Source organism: Ictalurus punctatus, chromosome 5, assembly GCF_001660625.3.
Source record: "Ictalurus punctatus breed USDA103 chromosome 5, Coco_2.0, whole genome shotgun sequence".
Classification (NCBI taxonomy): Eukaryota; Metazoa; Chordata; class Actinopteri; order Siluriformes; family Ictaluridae; genus Ictalurus; species Ictalurus punctatus.
Window position 1 is genome coordinate 30749655 of NC_030420.2, and position 21461 is coordinate 30771115.

Below are 21461 nucleotides of genomic sequence, written 5' to 3' on the forward strand. Positions count from 1 at the left end.
CCTGATCCTGATCTGTGTCCCCTGAGTCAGTGAATCCTTTTGCTCAACAATGAGATTCGCGCTTGTTCAGCAGGTAAGTGTTTGAATCAGAGAATCTTTTCGTCATTACGTCTTTTTAAATATGTTTTATCTGTCTGTGTGTTTCCCCCCAATATCAGTGAGTCGTGAAAGTTGTATTTCCAACTGCATGTTCGCTGAACTTTGAGTCAGTGATTCGTTTCGGTCCAGACAAAGATTCACTCCTGAGTCAGTGAGAGTTCGTGATCATTTGATTCACAGAGATTTCCAGGGTTTCACTGCATGCAGTTGTAGTCTGTATTTGGCTTAATGTGGAAAAACAATTATTCTGAATACAGACTACGGGCTCAATATAATGTACCACAACATACAGACGGTGCAACTGAACTGACTGGTGAACGAATCATTTAACTGAGCCGACTCAACTGACTCTAGACGCTGAAAAGATTCAGAAATTGTCATCTCTTGCTTAATGGACGCTAGGTGGAAGCAGTGCTCATCATTCTAATGGCGTCTCTCCAGTTCATGTGGTGCAGATAATCCTTCATTTCCCAGAGTCGTTTGAATATTTATAGCAACCTGGGTTTAGACAGAAACAATGTGATCAGATCAGGGTTGTGAGGAAGTGTATTAGTGTTTCTGCACTGATAACAGCCTCACTCCAATGTGTTTGAAATAAACTGCAATTTCCCAAAACCACAGAGGCATAAAGATCACTGTTTATCATTATCATTAAATGATTGGACTCGAAACCGTAATGACTGGAGACTAAACTGAAATGATTGGACTAAATTAAAGTGATAGGACTCTGTACTGAAATGATTAGACTCTATACTGAAATATTTAGACTCTAAAGTGAAACAATAGGACTCTAAACTGAAATGATTGGACTCTGTACTGAAATGATTAGACTCTATACTGAAGCAATAGGACTCTAAACTGAAACGATTGGACTCTATACTGAAACAATTGGACTCTATACTGAAACAATTGGACTCTAAACTGAAACGCTTGGACTTAGAACTACAATACTTGGACTCTAAACTGAAATGATTGGACTCTATACTAAAACAATTGGACTCCAAATTAAAATGGCTGGACTCTAAACTGAAATGATTGGACTCTGTACTGAAACAATAGGACTCTAAACTGAAAAGATTGGATTCTATACAGAAAAGCTTGGACTCTATACTGAAACGATTGGACTCCAAATTAAAATGGCTGGACTCTAAACTGAAATGATTGGACTCTGTACTGAAACAATAGGACTCTAAACTGAAAAGATTGGATTCTATACAGAAAAGCTTGGACTCTATACTGAAACGATTAGACTCAAAACTACAATACTTGGACTCTAAACTGAAATGATTGGACTCCAAACTTTTAGGATTAGACTCTAAAGTGATAGGATTGGACTCAGAACTACAATACTTGGACTCTATACTGAAAGGATTGGACTCCAAACTGATAGGATTGGACTCTATACTAAAACAATTGGACTCCAAATTAAAATGATTGGACTCTAAACTGAAACGCTTGGACTCAAAACTACAATACTTGGACTCCAAATTAAAATGATTGGACTACTGAAATGATTGGACTCTAAATTGATAGGATTAGAATGATTGGACTGGAACGACTGTTTATAGCTGCTGCTATGACGCGAGTGATGAAAGGAGCTTGTTGGTAAATCGCTGTGGTGAAAGAGAATGAAACACTTCAGGCTGCATCACAGCACCTCATGGTGGATTGTTTTCACCTAACACCACACCCCTATGTGTTTTTATCCCTTGGTTCTGGATTTCAGGATCAAACAAGACACAGACAGGCATGAATTATCAGTGTTTTTTTTTTTTAATTTAACTTAAATATGGTCATGTGACCACTGCCACAAAATTATAAAAATTCAATACACAAGTATTTACAGAACAGTTGTTGTGCAAACCCGAGCAAACCAGCAAGGATTTAAATTTCAACATTTAACAAAAGATGACTTTTCACTTTCAAAAACAAACAAACAAAAACAAAAAAAAGCCAGATTCAATTTAAACAGCACAAGATCTAATACATTCATGAGTCCGTTCGTTCTTGCACTTGAAAAGGTCCCATTTTAACATTCGAGCCTGACGTTTGGTCCTGTAGCTTAAACCCGGACACAATTAATCAACAGCTTTCAAAAAGAAAAAGAAAGAAAAACAAAAACAAACCCTAGTGCTTATTTAGATCTCTTTGGCTTTAACAGAAACGACTTTCTCTTTCTTTCTAGGTAAACACACACACTGTTTCTGAGTCAGGGACGACATTCCTGCTCTGTTTTCTGAGCCCGTGTTAAGTCACGTGACCAGTGCAGCACCTGCTTGTTATGACTTCAGAGCACTTGATAAAACAAAGATATCGAAAGTAAAAGGCACATCGATGTATAATTTTTTTTTACATTTCCCAGAAGGGAATTTAGTGAACGGTGGTGTTTTGACTCATGTTTGTGTTCAAAAAAACAAAACAAAACAAAACAAGAACGTTTCCTGGATCAAGGCACAGTCATATCACTCGACAGTCTGGCTGATGTATCCGCGTTCCCAACAGGACACGACACAAAAGCCTCCTCTTAAAACGAGGGAACCAAACTATACACAGAGCCTGTAGAACCAGGCAGGAACATGTTCTCAGTCACTCATGGCTGTTAAGTCCTTTAGCGTGAACGGGAACAGAGCTGAAACTTCATCCCTGTAGTCCAGGAGATAAATACCTACAATGTGTCTGTGTTAATAAATAGGTAAATAAATAAAACTATTTATCGTGTGCATCGGTTGTGTGTAGCAGTGTAGATTCAAGATACACATGTGGTGGGCTGGAGAACAGGGGACGGGAGACGGGACGGCGTCCGTGGGACGACGCAATGCCGGAGAACTTTTCCATAAATAAGGATGTGTTGAGAGGCCAGTGTAAAAGTGGGATGTAATCCAGTGTATAATCAAAACAGCAGGCGTGAGGTTTCGACAGCCATCTTTAAACCGGTCCATGTTTTCAAATTAAAGACTCGGCGCGATGTTGCTGTCGTCCCGCAGGTCTCCGATGTCTTCCGAGTTCTCTGTCATCCAGGGATGTAGCAAAATCTGCTCTAAGCTTGGACGCTCTTCGGGGCGGTACGCCAGGCACCGGCGAATGAGAGACTGGCATTCTGCGATAGAATGAAAAGAAATAAATACGTAAATTTAGCAATTGTTTTCTTTTACTCGTTTAGAAAGGTTCATCCTGTTCCTGGATGTTTGTAGGGTGAAACACTTCCCATAGCTGTACAGCTGTGGTTAGTCTACTAGAAATACAGGACGCACGGGAACTCACCTTTAGAGACACGCTTAGTGAAACTGGGCGTCGCCTTGACTATGTCTCCATCTCTCTCAAAGGGAATGTCTCCACACACCATGTCAAACAGAAGGACGCCCAGAGACCAGACGGTGAGTGGAAGTGCTTCGTAACGCTGATGAAGGATCCACTCAGGTGGGCTGTAAACTCTGGTTCCTAATAGGAAAAAACAAACAAACAGGCCATTAGGAAAACATCAGGAAACATATAAAGGTGTACGCGAGCATTCCGTTCGATTACTTAATGCTGTGAGGTCTGGCCAAGGAGCTCTATTCCTGATTTCTGTTATCTGTAGCAGTTAAGAGCTCTCCACCTGTCCTACCTTCAAAGTCTGTGTAGGCAGTGTCCTTCAGCAGAGCGCCAGATCCAAAGTCGATGATCTTGACGTCTCCGGTACGTGTGTCCACTAGAATGTTCTCGTCTTTGATGTCTCGATGGACAATTCCCCTCGAGTGGCAAAACTGAACCGCTTCAACCACCTGCTTCAGAAACCTGCAGAGGAGACACGGTTTCTTCAGTTTTACGCATTTCTGATTTTTATTATCTTTTTAAATGAGAAATCGATCTCGTCAAACGGCGAGTTTTTTTGGGGGGCAGTACCTTCGTGCGATCGGTTCATCTATGGCACCGCGCTCGGTGATGAAGTCGAATAGGTCCTGACACGGCTGCGGTCTCTCGAAGACGATAAAGAAACCCTGACCGGGCACCTCAAACCAGTCGAGCATGCGGATGATGCTAGGGTGACCTGAACCACCGAGCTTCAGCAGGAGTGCCACCTCCATGGGGACTGTGCTTGATTCACCAGTCTAAAACACACACAAAGAGAGGAGGATAAGCTTGTAGTCTGAATGCTGGTTATAGCATCATGAAAGCACGAATTTGGTTTTGTTACACAGCCAAGATGAAGACGTTACAAACTAATAATAACAGTTTGTTGAGTTCATCTGACTCATCGCTGAATTTCAGTCGTGTGACACAAAAAAAATCCCAAATATTATGAATACAATGTACCAGCTTAATCAAGTTCTTCCTGTTAAACAGGGTTTTGTTTATTATTTAGGGGAAATACTTTCGCTTCCGGTTCTTCTATGGACTTTTTTATTTTTTAAACCTCATGAACGCGTCACTGCGCACTACGTCATCACGTAGCAAACACTAGAGGGCGCACGGATATCAATGCATTTCAATTCTGACTCCTATTCACTTCAAAACAAATAATGTTTGCAAACGATATATTATATAATATATATCATTTATTTTTAATGAACGTGAAGTTAACTAAAAGCTGTGGAATTATATAAAGGAAAAAAAAAAGAAAAAAACTCACCAGTCCTGCCCACTGCTGCACTCTGTCATGGCACACTTGTTTGATAGCGACCTGAAATAATAAAACAAATATAATTTAACAACACAGATACTTCGAATATCATTTAAATACAAAATAAATATAATTTTGTTCTACTTGAGAATAGGAAGATATGTAGCCTCAGATTAAGTGGTCTTTATATATGTATAATATATGTATATATATATATATATACACATACACACACACACACACACACACAGACAAGGCTACTATTAAGAATAAATCCATTTTACTGAGCTAAGCCAGCTCTCATCTCCTCATTACATCCTCTAAATTTACTCTAAGGCACTTCAGACGCATTTTTACTCTTAAAGTGTAAAATAATAATAATAAAAATACTCATAAATCACCTGTAAACCATCGGAGATTCGCTGTCCCGAAAACACAGAGCCGAATCCACCGCTTCCCAGCAGCGCTCCTAACTTATACTGCTTCTCAAACGACTCCTTACCTGGAGCTGAAAGAAAGGAAATGACCGTTAGAAAAATGTATGTTAACAAACTTAGCAAAGTAGCTTTTTAACAAACTTAGCGAAGTAGCTAACTGACAAATCACCTTCTGACCAATAAAACGCGCTATTTAATTACAGTTAGTTTTCAATTCAAATTAAATTACCGACTCATGTCGTGTTTCTTTGCCCATTTTATGTCTTCTTTATTGTTTTTTGTTGATGTTGTTTTTTAAAGAAAGAAAATATTCTTACCGGATTTTCCCCTCACGTCTTCTGTTTGGTCCCGGTGCGAATCAACTACACGTTTATCCAACATATTTATACTTAGTTGAAAAGAGAGAGAAAAAATATTTGTAAAAGTATCCACAAAATGCGCGACAAAGCAGAAGAATCTGCTATAAAGTCCTCAGCGCTGCATATCCATGTTCTAAACCCGTTCAAGTGTCTCCTCTGATATGTTCACTCAGCACAGCCGCTGTGCTTGTGTGTGTGTATCTGTGTCCCTCCTCAGGCTTTTGTTGATGTTTTTACGTTTGTGTTTACGTTTGTGAACACGCCCACTCCACTGATTTGTCCAATGACGTCCGACTCTACGTCGGTGTTGTGATTCGAGCACCAATCGCGCACCGGCAATTTTTTCAAAACGTTTTCATATTAATAAGGCATTGGTTTTTCTCAGAATAGAATAAAGCGCGCGCGCGCGCCACCAACGTTTTGAGTTCATTTTACGCGCGCGAGGCCAGTCAACGCCACGTACTTCCGTCCTATAAAGTATGCATCAATAGTACGCATCATTGTAGCGAAGGCAAACCGTGCGCTCTATTTGTACGCACTTCGTAGTTCGGTAGTAGGCATGGTTTTGGGCGCAGCTGTGGTGTCTATGGTGTTTCATTCCCGCGCAAAAAGCCTCAGTTTAGCATCCAGGCTACATAGAGTTGAAAAAAAAGAGTTTGAGGAAGGGTGGTGTTTAATTTTAAAGTTTATATATTTTTAAAAGATGATCCGTGGGGTTTCAAAAGTGTGTGAAAGTGTCATTAACACTGAAATGAATTTGAAAATAAATAAACGAAACCGTAAATGAAACTTCAGACCGCAATGTTATACTGAAAGTATTGTTTATTTGTTTTGTTTTTTTAAAAAGAGAAAAAAAAAGCACAAAGGCATATTCACTTATGAAAAACTTCCCCTTTTTTTGGTTTAATTCATGAAAACTGACTACACAGGGCACTGTGTATGCAAAAGAGCACTTCCAATTCCTCATCTTCACTCTCCTTTCCTCTGGAATCAGTCTTGAACCTGGTCCTTTACAGACTGGGATCTTCTTTTCTACATGTTTTTATGTTATTTGAGTCTATTTACCCATTTATGTCCTGTGAAAACGAGCACCTTCGCAGTTAATGGCTGCATTTTTGTACCACAGTTCCTCAGACTCCATAAAATTATAAATGAAAAGCCACCTGAAGAACCCCTGCAGAGCCATTTTCTAATAGTGTACGCTCGAAGCTTTTCGAAATGGTCAGCTTTACTTCCATAAAGGGGAAAAGACCACAAAAACTCCTGTTTGGTAGTGTTTGTAGTATACTTTTAGCATAGAGAAGATGTTTTATAGATGACAAAAGTATGACTTGAGCCGGTGAGTGGTCTGTTTGATTTGCTTCAGACATCAGTGTTGTGTACCTACCTGCTAAACCTGTGTCAAATGACCTAATGCATCCATACACAAGGTGTAACTGTTATTTGGTCTGTTATTTATTCCACAAATGTATTTACAGGTATAAAAGAAGTGTATGGATTGTGACAAGACATTTTTTGACCATGCACACAGATACAGAGAGAAAGACAGAGAGAGAGAGCCACACCACAAAGATAAGGCAATTTTCTTCAGAAACTTCTCCTTTTTTATTCCAAGAAAAAAAAGAGCTTTTTTTTTTCCATTCCAAACAAGAAAATAAAATACAACAAGCTTATATTAATCAGGTATTAAGATGATAAAGTGTGAGATTTTTATAGATTTTTTTTCCTCATGTTTTTTTTCTTCTATGAGATCAGTTATGTTGGTTTAAACATGCACCTAATAAAGAAGTCCAATCTTGGCATTAGTGGCAAAAGAAAGTAAGGTAATGGTGAGGGGGAAGTCTTACAGTGACGGTCATTATTACTGATAGATGATAGTGATCAGGACATGAGGGGAGAGTGAGAGGGAAATGGGATTTCTATGATGATGGACAGGACGACGTTTGATTGATCCCCGGGTTTGTGCCTTCTCCCGTAGCACAAGAGGGCTTCAGAGTGCCTTCGTCCCTTTATCAACTGCTGTCTGGAGACGGTTCTCTATGCATGGCATTCTTCTTCATGCTGTCGAGGTACTCCTGTTGCGATACGGCCAGGACCGAGGCCAAAATCTCGTCATCCTCCCAATCTGTCAGACCTTTCACAAAAAAGAAAGAAAGAAAAAAAAAAAAAAGAACATGCATTAACAAAAATGAAGAACTGATGGAGGCAACAATAAAATTTGAGACATCTTGTGTGGTTTCACAGCCATCCCACACACAAACCAATATTTCCGTTATTAGTTAGCTTCTTGTGTAGTTTCTTGCTACGATCCAGTGCTGAGTAAAGTCACAAAACAAGTTCATGTAAGGCAAAATCGGTTATCAGTAATCATTTTCCTTTTCGCACCAATTCGCATTTACCACCCACATACGCCCACTCGTACCTAAAAATCACACTAAACCTTCAAAACAATTATTTTATCATTTCAGTTTATAAAGTTCATTTGAGTTCTCAGTAGGGATGTCACGATACCAAAAATCTAGTAGTCGGTACCGATACCACCAAAAGTACACGTTACTCGATACCAAAGTCGATACCACGGTGTGGTTTGAAAAATAAATAAATAAATGAATAAATACAATTTTAAATACAATTTAAAACTCCTGGAGGACATCCTCCGCTAGCTCATACTGGCAATAAGAAAGAGTGAGTGAGAGAGAGAGAGATTTTAGTTATCAAACACTGTCTGACAATGACTAATAAGTGCTAAGGTGCACTCCTAAACGCACACGCGCGCAGAGACAGAGACACACACACACACACCCCTTATACTCTGAATGAAAGCATTATTTTAAATTCACTGATATGGTGGCAGGCCAAAAAGATTTATTAAAAGCATGAACATTTGAATAATTATTAGTGACATTAGGCTACATGTTGCTGACAGGACACGGGAGGAATGGCGATGCATGGTGGCCCATTCGGAGGTAGTTTATAACATTGCAATGTGTTAGCGCCGTTAACAAATAACTGGCTATCGCTAACATCACATGGAGCGTAACGTTAGCTGGTTCCACGGCAACAATGCCAGCTACATACTAATATAGGGACCGTCTTTTAGGTACTTCGCCAAATTCCAGGTGTTTCCTCGCTTTGTTTGAAATGAACGATAGCATTGGCTGCACACCGGCAAACACAAAACTTGTTAAGCTAAGCTAATCTTCTGTAGTTTTTCCTGTGTGAATGTAGGCGTTCTTCTTCTTCACCACTTGTGGACCGGCTAAAACACTTGCTGCCCCCTTCAGTTCCGGGAGAATTGCAACCTTGGTACATTCATTAGAATGGCTGCCAATGGTACTGCAGAAAAACAAGTACCGTCACGTTTTAACAATATTGGTACCGACTTGGTACCGAAGTATCGGTTCTCATGACATCCCTAGTTCTCAGGCTGGTCAAAGTTTGAAAACTGTCACTGCAGCAGTATGGCTCATTCTTAAAAAAAAAAAAAAACCCAAAAAAACAATGTGTCATAAAATGTAAGATCCAATCAGATTCCAGTATGCAAATGAAGACCATGGGACAGACCCTGGATAAAAAGGGGAAAGCGGAAATGCGAGTTGGTGTCATTTGCATATTCATAAAAGTGAGTTTTGCCACATCAAGCAACTTTAAATTATGTTATACAGGGTCAGTTTTGGTGACTATCAGGAAGAACATGAGGCGTGAACTTCATCCAAGTAAAAAACCAAACAAAAAAAACAAACCAACTCCATCAGCAGTATGGATATTTGTTCCAGCTAACTGATCCCCTCTATTTATAATTAGCTAGAATAACATTTCTGAATGAAGCGTATTATTAATCCCCCAGTCCCTGCCCTTAATGATTTGCTTTTGTTCTTTTGTTTTTTTTTTTACCAAAAGCTGTTGGCGACATGTCCTGCATGATGGCGCGGTATCCCAGTGCTGGGTACAGAGACACCAGAGACGATGAGGTGGGTCTGTCTGCTCCAACACAGGCTTGGTTACTGGGCCCTGCACAGCACAACACAACATGAACATCACATCACACACACCTTCATCACGCACCAATCATGCCTGGGCACATTTTACGTCAGAGGGCCTTGTTTGTTTCCTCTGCACGTAAATAAGGTGCGCTAAAGCACTGGAAAACACTGGGGATGTACTCCAGGATACACAGAGAAAAACCTGCTCTTAAGCATATACATCTGTTTTGCACAACAAATAGCCAGTTCTTCACTTGATGTACTTGTGGGTGAACCTTTACATGATTTGCTCAATGCATCCAGAGCCAAAACAAGTCAGTGTGTTTCAAAAAGAAATTGTGAATGTGAAATTGCTTCTCCGGTACACGGAGTAAAGAACACAGAGCAGTGTACAAACTGATCCACACGAGCAGCAGCAGAACTGGAAGTGTGTATGGTGGTGTAATGGAGCATGGCATACCAGGAGCACAAGGCGAGGGGGGTTTGGACAGCGCGAGGGCCGCTCCAGCCGGGGAGGGAGGCTTGGGTGCTGGGTCCGAGTGGGCCGGGTCCGGGTTTTCGGGGGAGGGGGCGGAGCTCCGGTGCCGTGGGGACCGTGCGTTCCACTCCTCCAGTCCGCTGGAGGCTGCAGCAGTGGCAGAGCTACATGTGGCGCTGGCCTTGCGTGGCTGAGGTGGAGACAGAAAGGAAGAGAGAATTTTTTTACACAGTGCTTTACAGAAGTCTAGACCATGATTTAGACACTACAGTGACGAGGACACTCAAAATGGAATCCGTCCACTTCTGGGAGACACCAGGATTAGAAACCGATTACAGAATACAGGTGTAGAAAAGGAAAACGGCGCTACGCGTGTCGAAAGAGTGTTCAGTGTGGGATGAATCACAGGACAGTCTTTATGATTCCAGCAGCACTGCTAATGACCAAATCTACATCTTTACTACTTTTGCGGGAAAAAAAAAAAAATCCTTTCGTTATAGATTGATGTTGAAATTCCCACCTAAGATTTTCAATTAACAGCATTTTCTTTAACAAATCTTTGCACTTTCGCTTTCAAGCCCTTTATATGAAGGCATGAGTTTCTTTGAAACCAGACAGCTCAGCAGAGGCCAAAGTGAGAAAACGCAGCCGTGAAACCACTTCGTGATGTCTGCACGAACCCTGCAATGAACTCTGTACCATTCTCTGAAAACACGGCTTTACGTGAAAAGGCATGTAGTGCTACGAAAAGCAGAAAATGATTACACACTCGAGCGTTTTTTGGGGGTTTTTTTTTTTTGCACCTCGCGTTTTAACGAGCTCACTTTAGAGCATTATCGAAAACCTCAATGAGAAGCTGAACTAAAGTGTAAAGTGTTCTAACGGACTAGGTTGTGGCCAGAAGGCCAGCTAGAGGCTCATTCTCAGGAGGTTTTGGCTGACTGGAATGTGGTACTTGAGATGGCCAGAGGCTCTCTCTTCGTTTTGTCCCCCCTCCCCCCCCTCGCTCACCTGCCGTGCCTGTTTCTCCTGATCCCGGAGCCACTGCAGGTACGACTCGCGTGCCACCTGCTCCTCGATTGCCTCGTTGGTAGCCTCCCAATCAGTGGCCCTCTTTTTATCCTCCAGCATCTGCTGCTCGATCCACGATTCCTCCGATGTCTTGATGGCGTTCTTCATCAGAGACTGGTCCGCGTACTGTCCAGAGGGAGACCGAGAGTTAACACGGAGTCAAACTGAGTAAAATCTGAAAATACTGTTAGGATTTTCTTAAACCAGACTTAGGCGATGTGACAATATAATATCGATGGCATGATAAATATCGATGGCTGTTTTTAAAACAGCTCCATCATCATTTGATGATGCATATTATCCATCATAGAAATGTCTGCAAATATTGTGATATCCATACGTATACATGTGACTTTGAAATAGTTGACTTTGTAACGTCTCCTGAAAGTCTGATTCCAATGACGCAGAATGGTATTTGGGACGTTTTTGTCAATGCAGCACTAAAAGTCACGCATTTCCGTTTAAAACAAAAAGACGTGCTCCGCGAACGTCACGCAGTCGCAGACGTTGACTGTTCTCCTATAACAGCACTCTCTGAAGTACTTTATTCCTCTTATACCACAACAATGTCAAGAAAACTAATTAATTTTTTTTATTTAAAAAAAACAAACAAACAATTAGTCATACTTTTTGTCCACTTGTAGTTACGTTTAATGTTGTGGAACGTATACGAAACCAGTTAGCTAGCGTCATAAGTTACGTTATAACCGCTATAGAGCGTCTACACTGGAGACTCCTTCAAAAGAATGCTAAATAAATACCTCCTCACAGAATTCTTGAATGATTTGACGGGTTTCTTAATCTGTATACATGTGGAGCATCCGCCGTACAATCCCTGTGAATGAGCGGTCATTACTAGTTAATACTATTCTATACCAACTATACTACGACCAATCAGATTTAAGAATCCAGCTGCACTGTGGTGGTAGAATTATTTTTTAATGGTTCAAAATCACGTTATTGAACAATAACAGTCACATCAACAAAGTGTTTTTGAATGCAACTTGTTTTTAAAGCGGAAAAGCAGAAGATGAACACATGTAGGCATAAGACACTAATAAAAAAAAAATAAAAAAAATTTCCAAACACAAAACGCACGAATTTGCGTCATGAGCACTAAGAAGAACACTGAACAGGTTGTAGTTAAAATGTATCATAAAGTTCAGCCTTTTGCAACTGGTAGACAGAGAGTTCGATGTAACGTTCACTCTACTATTCAGACATTCCTTAAAGCCGACATGTGGAGCGCGAGTTTGATCCTGCGCCCTGATTTCAGCACTAGAATGCACTTTCGGTGACTCTTCCTCGTCTGGGAGAGCGTCTCGAATGCTAGACAAGCATGTGGTTAGCTCCTGTGCGCTCTTGTGCGCACGCCAACTGTGCCATGGCATGTCCGCACGCCAATCTGTTTCTGCGCAGCCAAGCCAGCCGTTATACAAAACCTGGATGACCCTTCACACACACCACACGCACAGCTGTGGCTGAGCTCACTACTACTGAACGCCTCAATGCAAGCGCATGTAAACAATCACTCTTACTACAGGTAATGCTTCTAAGCATGTATAATACGGCCTGTATCAGCAGACAAAAGATCACAAGCTGTACACACAATGTCTGCGATTAGTCACAGGGTCACAGTGGGTCACAGTGCATCTTCCTGTTTAACTTCGAACTTTAAAAAAAATTCAGAACAAACAAACAAAAACAAAAAAAAAACCCCAACTGTATTCAAGTATCTGAACGTATCTGAACACACCACTCTCTGTTCTGGTCTTGTTCATGAACAATGAAGTGAGTAATTCATTTGACGTAATGCTGAAATAAAAGTTAGCCTTCGTATCTTTATATTCACACATCCACATTAAAGGACGGCCTTGTTTCTGATCAATGATGTTCGTTTCACTGAGACGTCGTTGATCTTCTTAGAAGCTTTAAAACATGGATTACCCTTCCACTCATGTTCACTTATGTGTTCAAGTAATGTCTTCTTGAACACATAAAAATAAATAAATAAATAAAATCAATAAGATCATCTCAAGTTCCCATGAAATCAAAATGGAAGTTTCACGAAGTAGTATAATCCATAAAGCTCACCTATTACAGTTCTGAACCGTGCCTAATTTTGTTTTAAAGGTCTCATACGATAGATTTACACGCATCCAAGGTCAAAAAACACTTTAACGTGCTCATAATTTAAACTGGAGCATTACCTATTTCCCCCCCAGTGTCACAAACGACTCATTAAATGATCCGTTTTAAAGGATTCATTCTAAACTCCTCCTTTCAGAGAGCATATTCTGCTCTGATTGGTCAGATGTGCCAGTCTGTTGTGATTGGTCTACCGCTGTCATCGAGCAGCCGATGAAGAGCAGAGGCGGGGCTTTTTGGTACAGACCTACGTAGGTTAGTACAGGAAGTAAAGTCTGGAATCACTAACGAGTCGTTTCAGCCGTTCAGAATCGGTTCCTTCTTTTGGGAGTCGATAACCCCGTTTGTCTGAAATTTTGCAGACGTTTTTACATTTCACAAACAGCTCTATAAACACACGACACGAAAGGGAATATCTGAAAAACCATAATAGGTGCACTTTAAGGTTATCTGTAAGCTACTGTGCTTCACCACAATGATAAAAACTCTCTTTTAGAAGATACACGCGTTCAAAAATTTACAGTCTCTCTCTACAACCAGTACGGGATCGACAATTGTGATGACATCATTCTGCACAGCGTTATAAAAATCGCCTTGCCGACGCAATCCAACGCATCGTTATTACTCGGGCTCGTGTCCGAGGTACGAACCGTAAGTACAGATTAGCCCGGGCTGTGAAGCGAGATAACCGATATTGGCTTTTGAACACTACTGAACACTATTTAAAAAGGGGGAGGAGCCACTCGATATGCCCCGCCCTGACTCCCTGTTTCAGTGGAAATTATGTCAATACATCGAATAACGCTACACGTTTCAAGGCAAAAAGAAAACAAATTTATACCACAAAGCGGTTGGATTTTCATTTCCGATTCATTTTTTAGGCTGATATTAATGCAAACATTTTAATATACATTACGTTGCCTCTATACAACCTTTGCTATGTTCGCCTAAAGCTCGAGTAAGTCCATCGTTTCCAACCACAAAAAAGAAAACGCCCGAGCAAGTGACGTCAAATGAAATCCCCACGTATCATTTTAAATCATACACGAGTAAAATTCCCTTAACTGACTATTTACACCAAATCACCTCATGATTCTGATATTATTACAAACTATAACACTATATATAACTATAAGTAAACCTTAAAGTCGTCTCCTAAACGCATCTCCGACAAGTAAATAACTCGGAAAACTAAAAAGCAGGTCTGAAAGCGTGCCGCGCGTCTTTAAGATCACAGTCTGAGGCGCGTCCTGCTGTTGTCATTAGGCACCTGGGGCACAAATAAAACCGCGCGCTGCTAATAAGGTTCCCCGAGTGAGCCACGGACGTGTGGAATGTCCCCCAACACCCGCTCAGACTGCGCTGGGTGTTGTGGAAGTGAAGCTCTGTGGGACACAGTCCTGAGCAGGATTTGATAAGCTCAGACTATCATCTACTTCCGACTTCTCTACCAGTGAGCGCGGGACGACTCCGTGACCTGACTTAACACGGTCTCTGAACTCTCGAGTCTCAATAACTTCGGCAGACAACATTCAATAAAGTGGAGCATTTATTAAAGTCAATTTTTAGATGTGAAGAAAACCGAAACAAACTTTACTATATACGTGCTATTTAAACTTTCACGAATTAAATGTGTCAAAAAATAATAATAATTCCACATTTAAACAATTAAAGTTTTAACGTATACGTTTTTGACCTCTTGATTAATTTGTTGAAACGTTTGTTAAAATCTCTGTTTACAAAAAAAAAGTCTTTGAATAAACACGTGATCTACAGAGCAATTTTCTTTTTTTCCTTTTTAAACACAATTTTTTTAAATAAAAATTTCAATAAAACAAGTAAACAGAACGTGTCCTAAACATGATACTACATACTCTTTGTATGAAAACACCACGCTAGTGTGTAAATGAATAGAAAAGAAGCTGAAAACTCAAAATTTGCTATCAAACTGTATTTTATGAGATGAGATTCCAGACCGTTGCGTGTAGCTCTACTGCTAAAGTTCATGCCGTCCGTGTTGGTATAAAGATTAGACTAATCTAATAATCAAATAGTAAATATTGTACATAATTAAAAAATCTGAATGCGACTGTAAAAAATTTGCATCCATATTTGAGTGCATTAAAAATAAATAAATAAAGACCTTTCGGTCGGTACAGGATTCCACACTATATCACAATGAATATCACATTCCAGGTTTTCTGAGATGGTCAAAAACGCTTGGATTTTGCTGCAGCTTTTTTCAAGAATCGTGATGCGATTTTTTATTTTATTTATTTATTTTTGAGGAAAACGTGGCGAAATCGCAATTGCACGGAATAGTTTTGCACAGTGATGACCTTCAGCTGTATTCGTGTTCTAAACACGTGAATCGAAGAGGGCTTTGGCCGAATGTGCGTTGTGATGACGTCACATGACGTGTCTTGGCCCGAATCCGCGGTCAGTTAGAAAAGAAAACCAGCTAGTTCCTCCGAATACTGTGTAGTAAGCTTGATTTTGCGTTAATTTCGGTCATCGCAAAATCCTGGAGGGGCTTTCTTTCTTTTTTAAACTGAGCTCTTTTTTTTGGCTAATGTATGAAAGCGTGAACCTGTACACCCGCACGCCGCGATGTCACGTTGACTTAAGCAGCAGGTCAGTTATATGGTCCACAGTGAAGCGTGGATTCCATAACACACACCGTGCAGCATGTGGGAGCAGACAGACCTGCTGAACTCGCACTACTTTGTGGCTTAACACCTCTTCCACAACCTTCTTAAGACTTCCGCGACCTTTAATCCGTCGTCTCCATCCATTCCCGGTTAGTCTGTAAACTCCAAGGATTTTCAGGATGCGTGGAGAACATTGGATGCGTTGGTGTTTTGAACGCAAACTCGAGAGCAAAAACACGTTGTATAACCCGGTAAGGAGATTACTTTATCGATCTGGGAGATGAGCCGAGATTAAAATCACGAGGAAGCGGTGAGTGGGTCGGCTTTACGTTCACCCACAGCTGTCAGAAACTGATCTGCATCTGCGCTGCTCAGTTCAACGAGAAGCGTGGCCTCGGCCCAAAATCCTGTTTTCAGTCATACGTAGAGTCCGAGAGTGAAAAGCGATGCCTCGGTGGCATCTAGCCAAAGTGTCACGGTTGAACCGAAAACTCGTGAAGAAAAAAATAAACAAAACAAACGTGGGTTGTTTATAGGGTTAGGATTGATTTATTTGACATCACGTTTCCTAGTTACATTCAAATTGAGCTAGGATTCAAGTCTGGAGTCTTGGAGGTATTAGCCAACCACTTTAAGTGGGAATTGTAATAATTCAAAATGCAACTTTAAACAAGTGTAATGTCAAAAAAAAAATCTTCTCCTAGTTTGGTCTTTTGCCAGTTTCCACCCATGACATGACCAAGCAGTGAGAGTGAAGACTCCATGTGCTTCCTGTGCATCTGCTGCTCCTTCTCCATCACAGTGCTGTGGAACACAAATGCTGGAAAGAGCCATCTGCCTTCTTCCTCATACATGAACTCTCAGACGCTCATGTTTTTTTTTTTTTTAGTGTCCCAGTGATTGACAGGTGAGACATTAATGCCTTCCCTGCTACCCGGAGAGCACGACCCATCATGCTCTCGTGGACTCCTGAGCACCATCTCCGTCTTGTTAAACACGTCAATTTGTAACCTACAAATTATTATTTTTTTTTTTTAAACTGTAATATCATCAGGTCATACGAGCATATGACGAAGATCTAAAAAGTCGATTATGTATGATCTTCTTCAGCTGCAGCAAATACTAATAATAATAATAATAATAAAAAAAAGAGCGAAACCCTCAGACAGCTCGATCGCAGAACGGCCATTTAATTTGTACAGATAACAAATGCTCCGCCCCCTTGTTTGATGGATGGCTAAAATCTGTTTAGAAACACTGAACTCTCAGGGCTTTCAGAAATGCTCATTCAGCTCTCAGAAGCAGTTCTGATGAAGTATAAGCCAGGCCTAAGTACAGTCATTAGGACAGAACCCTCCTTCCATCCATTTTCCATACCGATCAAGTTTGATGTTTACGATTTGGGATCGAGGAGGCTCCGACTCGATCCAGAGCAGTAAAATAATCGTAATGACACCACACAGTTGATTTTTTTTGGACACAATGTCGGTAGCGACAAGCCTCAAATCAGGCCACGCCCCCCCAACCATCATGTCCCCTAGTGTTGAACCATAATTTCCAAATGTAATGAGCTAAAGAAAGAAAAAACAAAAAATTTACTTGACGCTGAGCAAGCCGACTAGCTCGCTGCTAACAAAACACACTTTCACAAAAGCGTCCATGTTACACCCCCCCCCAAACTTCGTAGTCCAACCATTATATAATTCCGAGCTCAGACGTCCGAGTCGATCGGAACGCAGCATATGCACTTACCCCTGGTTTAAAGGCAGGAAGGCCGAGCCCCACTCCGATCGTCGCTTTATTAGGGTTCACCACCGAATTGTAGTGAATGTTCCGATGGTAACTGACTCTGATTGGTTCGTCGTTGTTTTGGTGGATCCCATGGAACGTGTTGATTGGTTCTGAAAAACAGGCCGGGGTAGGGGAACATATCTAAATGTGGTCTCTTATTATTCAGAAACTAGAGATCACAAAAAATGGCAGACACCCAAAAGGGAAAACGGAAAAAAAAAAGAAAAGAAAAGAAAAGAAAAAAACAATCTATTTACAGAGCAAACATCAAGCCTAGGTGCAAAGAGGTCCTGAGATAGCGATCAGTAATGCACAGCATACCTGCTGCAGATAAGCATCAGAAACATGGTTGTGTCATTAGCACAGAGACCTCAGACTCCTGAAATGTCACAGCACACGCTAATCTGTTTTTGTCTTATCTAACCCCCGGACGATCCGAAACGGAAATGAGCAGCGAATACACCACGAGGCCAAAAGTATGTGGACACCTGCCCATCACACCACTCATATGTGGTTCTTCTCCAAACTGTTTCCACATTGTTGGAATCGTCCAGAATGTCTTCGTTGGGAAGAACCACATATGGGTGTGTGTGATGGTCAGGTGCACACAGGGATACACTACATGGCCAAATTGCTACAAAGTTGGAACGACACAATTGTCTTTGTATGCTGTAGCATTACAAACTTCACTGGACCTAGCACGATAATGCCCCTGCAAGCGAGCTCCATGAAGACATGGAGCGCCAAGGTTAGAGTGGAAGAACTCGAACGTCCTGCACAGAACCTTCAACGCCCTCAACCCCACTGAACGCCTTTAGGATCAACTGCACCCCAGGCCTCCACACCCAACATCGGCACCTGACCTTACTAACGCTCGTGTAGCTGAATGAACACAAATCCCCAAAGCCATGCTCCAAGAAGACTGGAGGTTACTATAACAGCAAAAACAGGGGAATTAATCTGGAATGGGAATTCAACAAGCGCATATGGATGTCACGGTCAGGTGTCCACATACTTTTGGCCATAGAGTATGTCATCATCACAGACGTTGACCGGGTAAAGCATATAGCTAACAATGTTCCAGTCTCTTGACTGAAACCTTAAAAAGGTACATAACATTTCCATGTAATTTTTTATATATATTTTTAATGTCATATATATATATATATATATATATATATATATATATATATATATATATATATATATATATATATATATGTGTGTGTGTATGTAAAACTAATGTTACGCCAACAACCAGTCTGTCATTTCTATTATTGCTACGGTGCCTTAGTGACCTATTCCGTATAAATGATAGACGTCACGATGTTATTTTGTGCGTGTTTTTGACCTATGAGGCAACCATGTCATGTTCGTGCTATTTTAAGCTGAACTGGTAGCGAGGAGTAATGGTGTCTTAAGTCGTATATCCCTGAGCTAAGGTCGCACCGCCAACGTTATGGTTGACTCCGTGTGGAGAACCGAATTAGCACACTAAGAAATAACCCGAAAAAACAAAAAACCCGCTTTAAACCTTCATGACAGAAGAAGTGTTCTCACCTGTGCCGTTCTGGTACACCTCCACCGGCCGGTTGTACATCTCCGCCATGGCCTGCATCTCAATGTGGTTCCCGTGACAGTTGTTTTTCCTTTTCCTGTTGATGTATGTGGTGAAGTCTTCCGTCACGTAGTTTGAAAAGTAGTCTGCGTTCTTCATCTGGGGATTTGAAGAGAAAAAAGAAAAAGAAAAAAAGTTCAGAAATTTTCTAAGTTTATGTATTCTGGGTCCAGTGCTTGGCAAGAAGATGGTGGGAGAGGGGGGGAGGGGGGGGAATTGAAAAAGAAATCTCACCAAGTAGTCCATGCAGTGTTTGCGAACGACTTCGTGCATATCTTGGTCTCCGTAAACTTGATCAGCTGTGAAGAAACACGTACAACAATAATGTTCAGCCTGAAATCCCAAATTTGAGCTGGTAAAATGGGTGAGGGGTGTCGAGCATGGGCTTCAGAGACCTCAGGAATGTTATAATCAGTACACTTCCCATCGAGCAAGGTGAAGGGGTTCTTTCGTATGAATCGATTCTGTGCGTGAATGCATTTCCTTTTGAAACAGGAAGTCGAGGACAGAGCAAGTGGAAGGGCGTAACTGAAATACCCAGTTACATTTTCGCTAGGCTGCTTTACTTGTACGGTAAAGCTAACTTAGCCGATGTTTAACTATCGTACAACAGTACAACCTCTTCCTCCGAGGTTAGCGTTTTGTCTTTAATTCACATTTTCCTAGCTAACCGAGAATGTTAATCGCGGTTTAGTGACTTTGGTTTCCGCGACTATTTCGTGAACACGGACTTCGTTCCCGTCGCCTCGCTTACTTAACGTCTCTAATTAGCTTCATATTAAACAGCGCGCCTCGCCACACAGAACGTCACGGTTAGCCTGTGATGGTTGAACAAATGATTGAGAAAAGATTACGTTTTCTTTTTTAAGGGGGAAGAGACGTAGACACTCGTACAAACTCCAACCACATTTTCATGATAACACGCAGGAAGCTAAAACCACGACAACACCAAGGCCTCGGTGTCTGATGCCAACCTGCAGCTACTGTAGAGCGATTTTTCCCAGCCGTTCGGTTTACAATGGACGGACAAACGTATTCTTGAGGGCGTTGGATTGGACGCAAATTGGACGAATCTTTAGAAAAAAACAAAGTTACCGTATCGTCTCTAAAATTAAAACGACAAAATCTACAAAACACAAATTTTGTGGACTAAAAGCTCTAAAACACCACATTTATTTGATTTCGACTTGCAAGCCCCTACAACATCCATCCATCCATAATCGCTTATCTTACACAGGGTCATGGGGAACCTGGAGAATATCCCAGGGGACTCCAGGCACAATTGCGCACCCGTTCGCACACTACAGACAGTTTGGAAATGCCAATCAGATTCCGACGTACATCTTTGGACTTGGGGAGTACCCTGAGGAAACCCCTGAAGCACAAGGAGAACACACAGGGCAGAAGCGGGATTCGAACCACCAACCCCGGAGGTGTGAGGCAAGCGTGCTAACTAAGCAACCCATCCCTACAAGTCGAAACCATTTAAGAAGCCAACTCTTAATTATACAGAGACGCCTTGAGGACCCCCCCCCCCCCCCAAGAGTGTAGGTCCACATGAAGTGGGCGCAACAAAAAAAAAAAAATTTAAACTACGGCAAGAAGAAGTGGTGGAACTATGATCAAACAAAAACTACGGGAACAATCCCATCAGTCCTCAAAAGCATAATAATAATAAAGTAACTAACAGTTCTCATTCTCAACACCTTTATTTCCAGTCTCTTGCACAAATGCATTACTGCACGTCCGTGCAGCCTGTTACATGGGTGTCAGTTTCGGTGGGCTTTATCTCAGCGCATCTCATTCGTGCAGGAGTTTAAAAAGAAGCAAACCGATGTAAACAATCCGGCACCAAGGTTCCTCACTGAAGCTCCGCCTCTCCCCCCCCCGATGTGGCCATATGCAAATGACTCGGGGATCGTTCCGAAAAGTCACATGACCCCCGACCGCAGACATTCTCAGAAACTCTTGACTAATTTCCTCTTTCGCGGTATCAACCTACTTTTGTTGTGACACACTGAGGCAGCGGATGCTGCGCTCAAGTCCCTTCCAAAAAAGGCTGACGAAAAATAATAGCGCGTTTTCACACTGCATACGGGTGCCTGACGCGTTTCATGGGGTTTCCATTTATTTCTGGGTGGGGGGGGGTGGTAAATCTGATTTTCATGAATTTTGGAGTGATACTTGGGTGTTTTTGCGACTGCTATTTTTAGTCATTGAAGTCCC

The 21461-nt window shown here is 41.4% G+C and overlaps 2 protein-coding genes across 4 annotated transcripts in view; both read right to left on the bottom strand.

Annotated features, from left to right (window-relative positions):
• Window positions 1–1853: 1853 nt before the first annotated feature.
• On the bottom strand, window positions 1854–5716 carry pim2 (Pim-2 proto-oncogene, serine/threonine kinase). Its single transcript, XM_017468874.2, has 7 exons — window positions 5454–5716; window positions 5101–5207; window positions 4709–4759; window positions 3982–4187; window positions 3704–3873; window positions 3361–3537; window positions 1854–3196 (listed from the first exon to the last, which is right to left on the bottom strand). The coding sequence occupies exons 1-7, from the start codon at window positions 5515–5517 to the stop codon at window positions 3048–3050; spliced, it is 924 nt and encodes a 307-aa protein (XP_017324363.1). The 5' UTR covers window positions 5518–5716; the 3' UTR covers window positions 1854–3047.
• A 1360-nt stretch (window positions 5717–7076) lies between these two features.
• Window positions 7077–21461, bottom strand: part of otud5a (OTU deubiquitinase 5a) — a 44618-nt gene continuing 30233 nt past the window's right edge. For all 3 annotated transcript variants that reach the window (XM_017468596.3, XM_017468595.3, XM_053680417.1), the window contains 7 exons: window positions 19470–19534; window positions 19178–19334; window positions 17579–17727; window positions 10968–11153; window positions 9939–10146; window positions 9390–9506; window positions 7077–7629 (listed from right to left, as the gene is read on the bottom strand). In XM_017468596.3, coding sequence (XP_017324085.1) covers window positions 7508–7629; window positions 9390–9506; window positions 9939–10146; window positions 10968–11153; window positions 17579–17727; window positions 19178–19334; window positions 19470–19534 — 1004 coding nt within the window. In that variant the 3' untranslated portion in view covers window positions 7077–7507. The remainder of the gene's footprint in view (window positions 7630–9389; window positions 9507–9938; window positions 10147–10967; window positions 11154–17578; window positions 17728–19177; window positions 19335–19469; window positions 19535–21461) is intronic.

What these genes read in the sequence shown, in the direction of transcription:
- pim2 (XM_017468874.2), bottom strand. Translation starts at nt 5,517, where the DNA reads ATGTTGGATAAACGTGTAGTTGATTCGCACCGGGACCAAACAGAAGAC. An exon ending in TGCAGCAGTGGGCAGGACTG is followed by an intron (nt 4,188 to 4,708) that starts GTGAGTTTTTTT and finishes TGTGTGTTTTAG; the next exon opens with ACTGGTGAATCAAGCACAGT. An exon ending in GATGAACCGATCGCACGAAG is followed by an intron (nt 3,874 to 3,981) that starts GTACTGCCCCCC and finishes TCTCCTCTGCAG; the next exon opens with GTTTCTGAAGCAGGTGGTTG.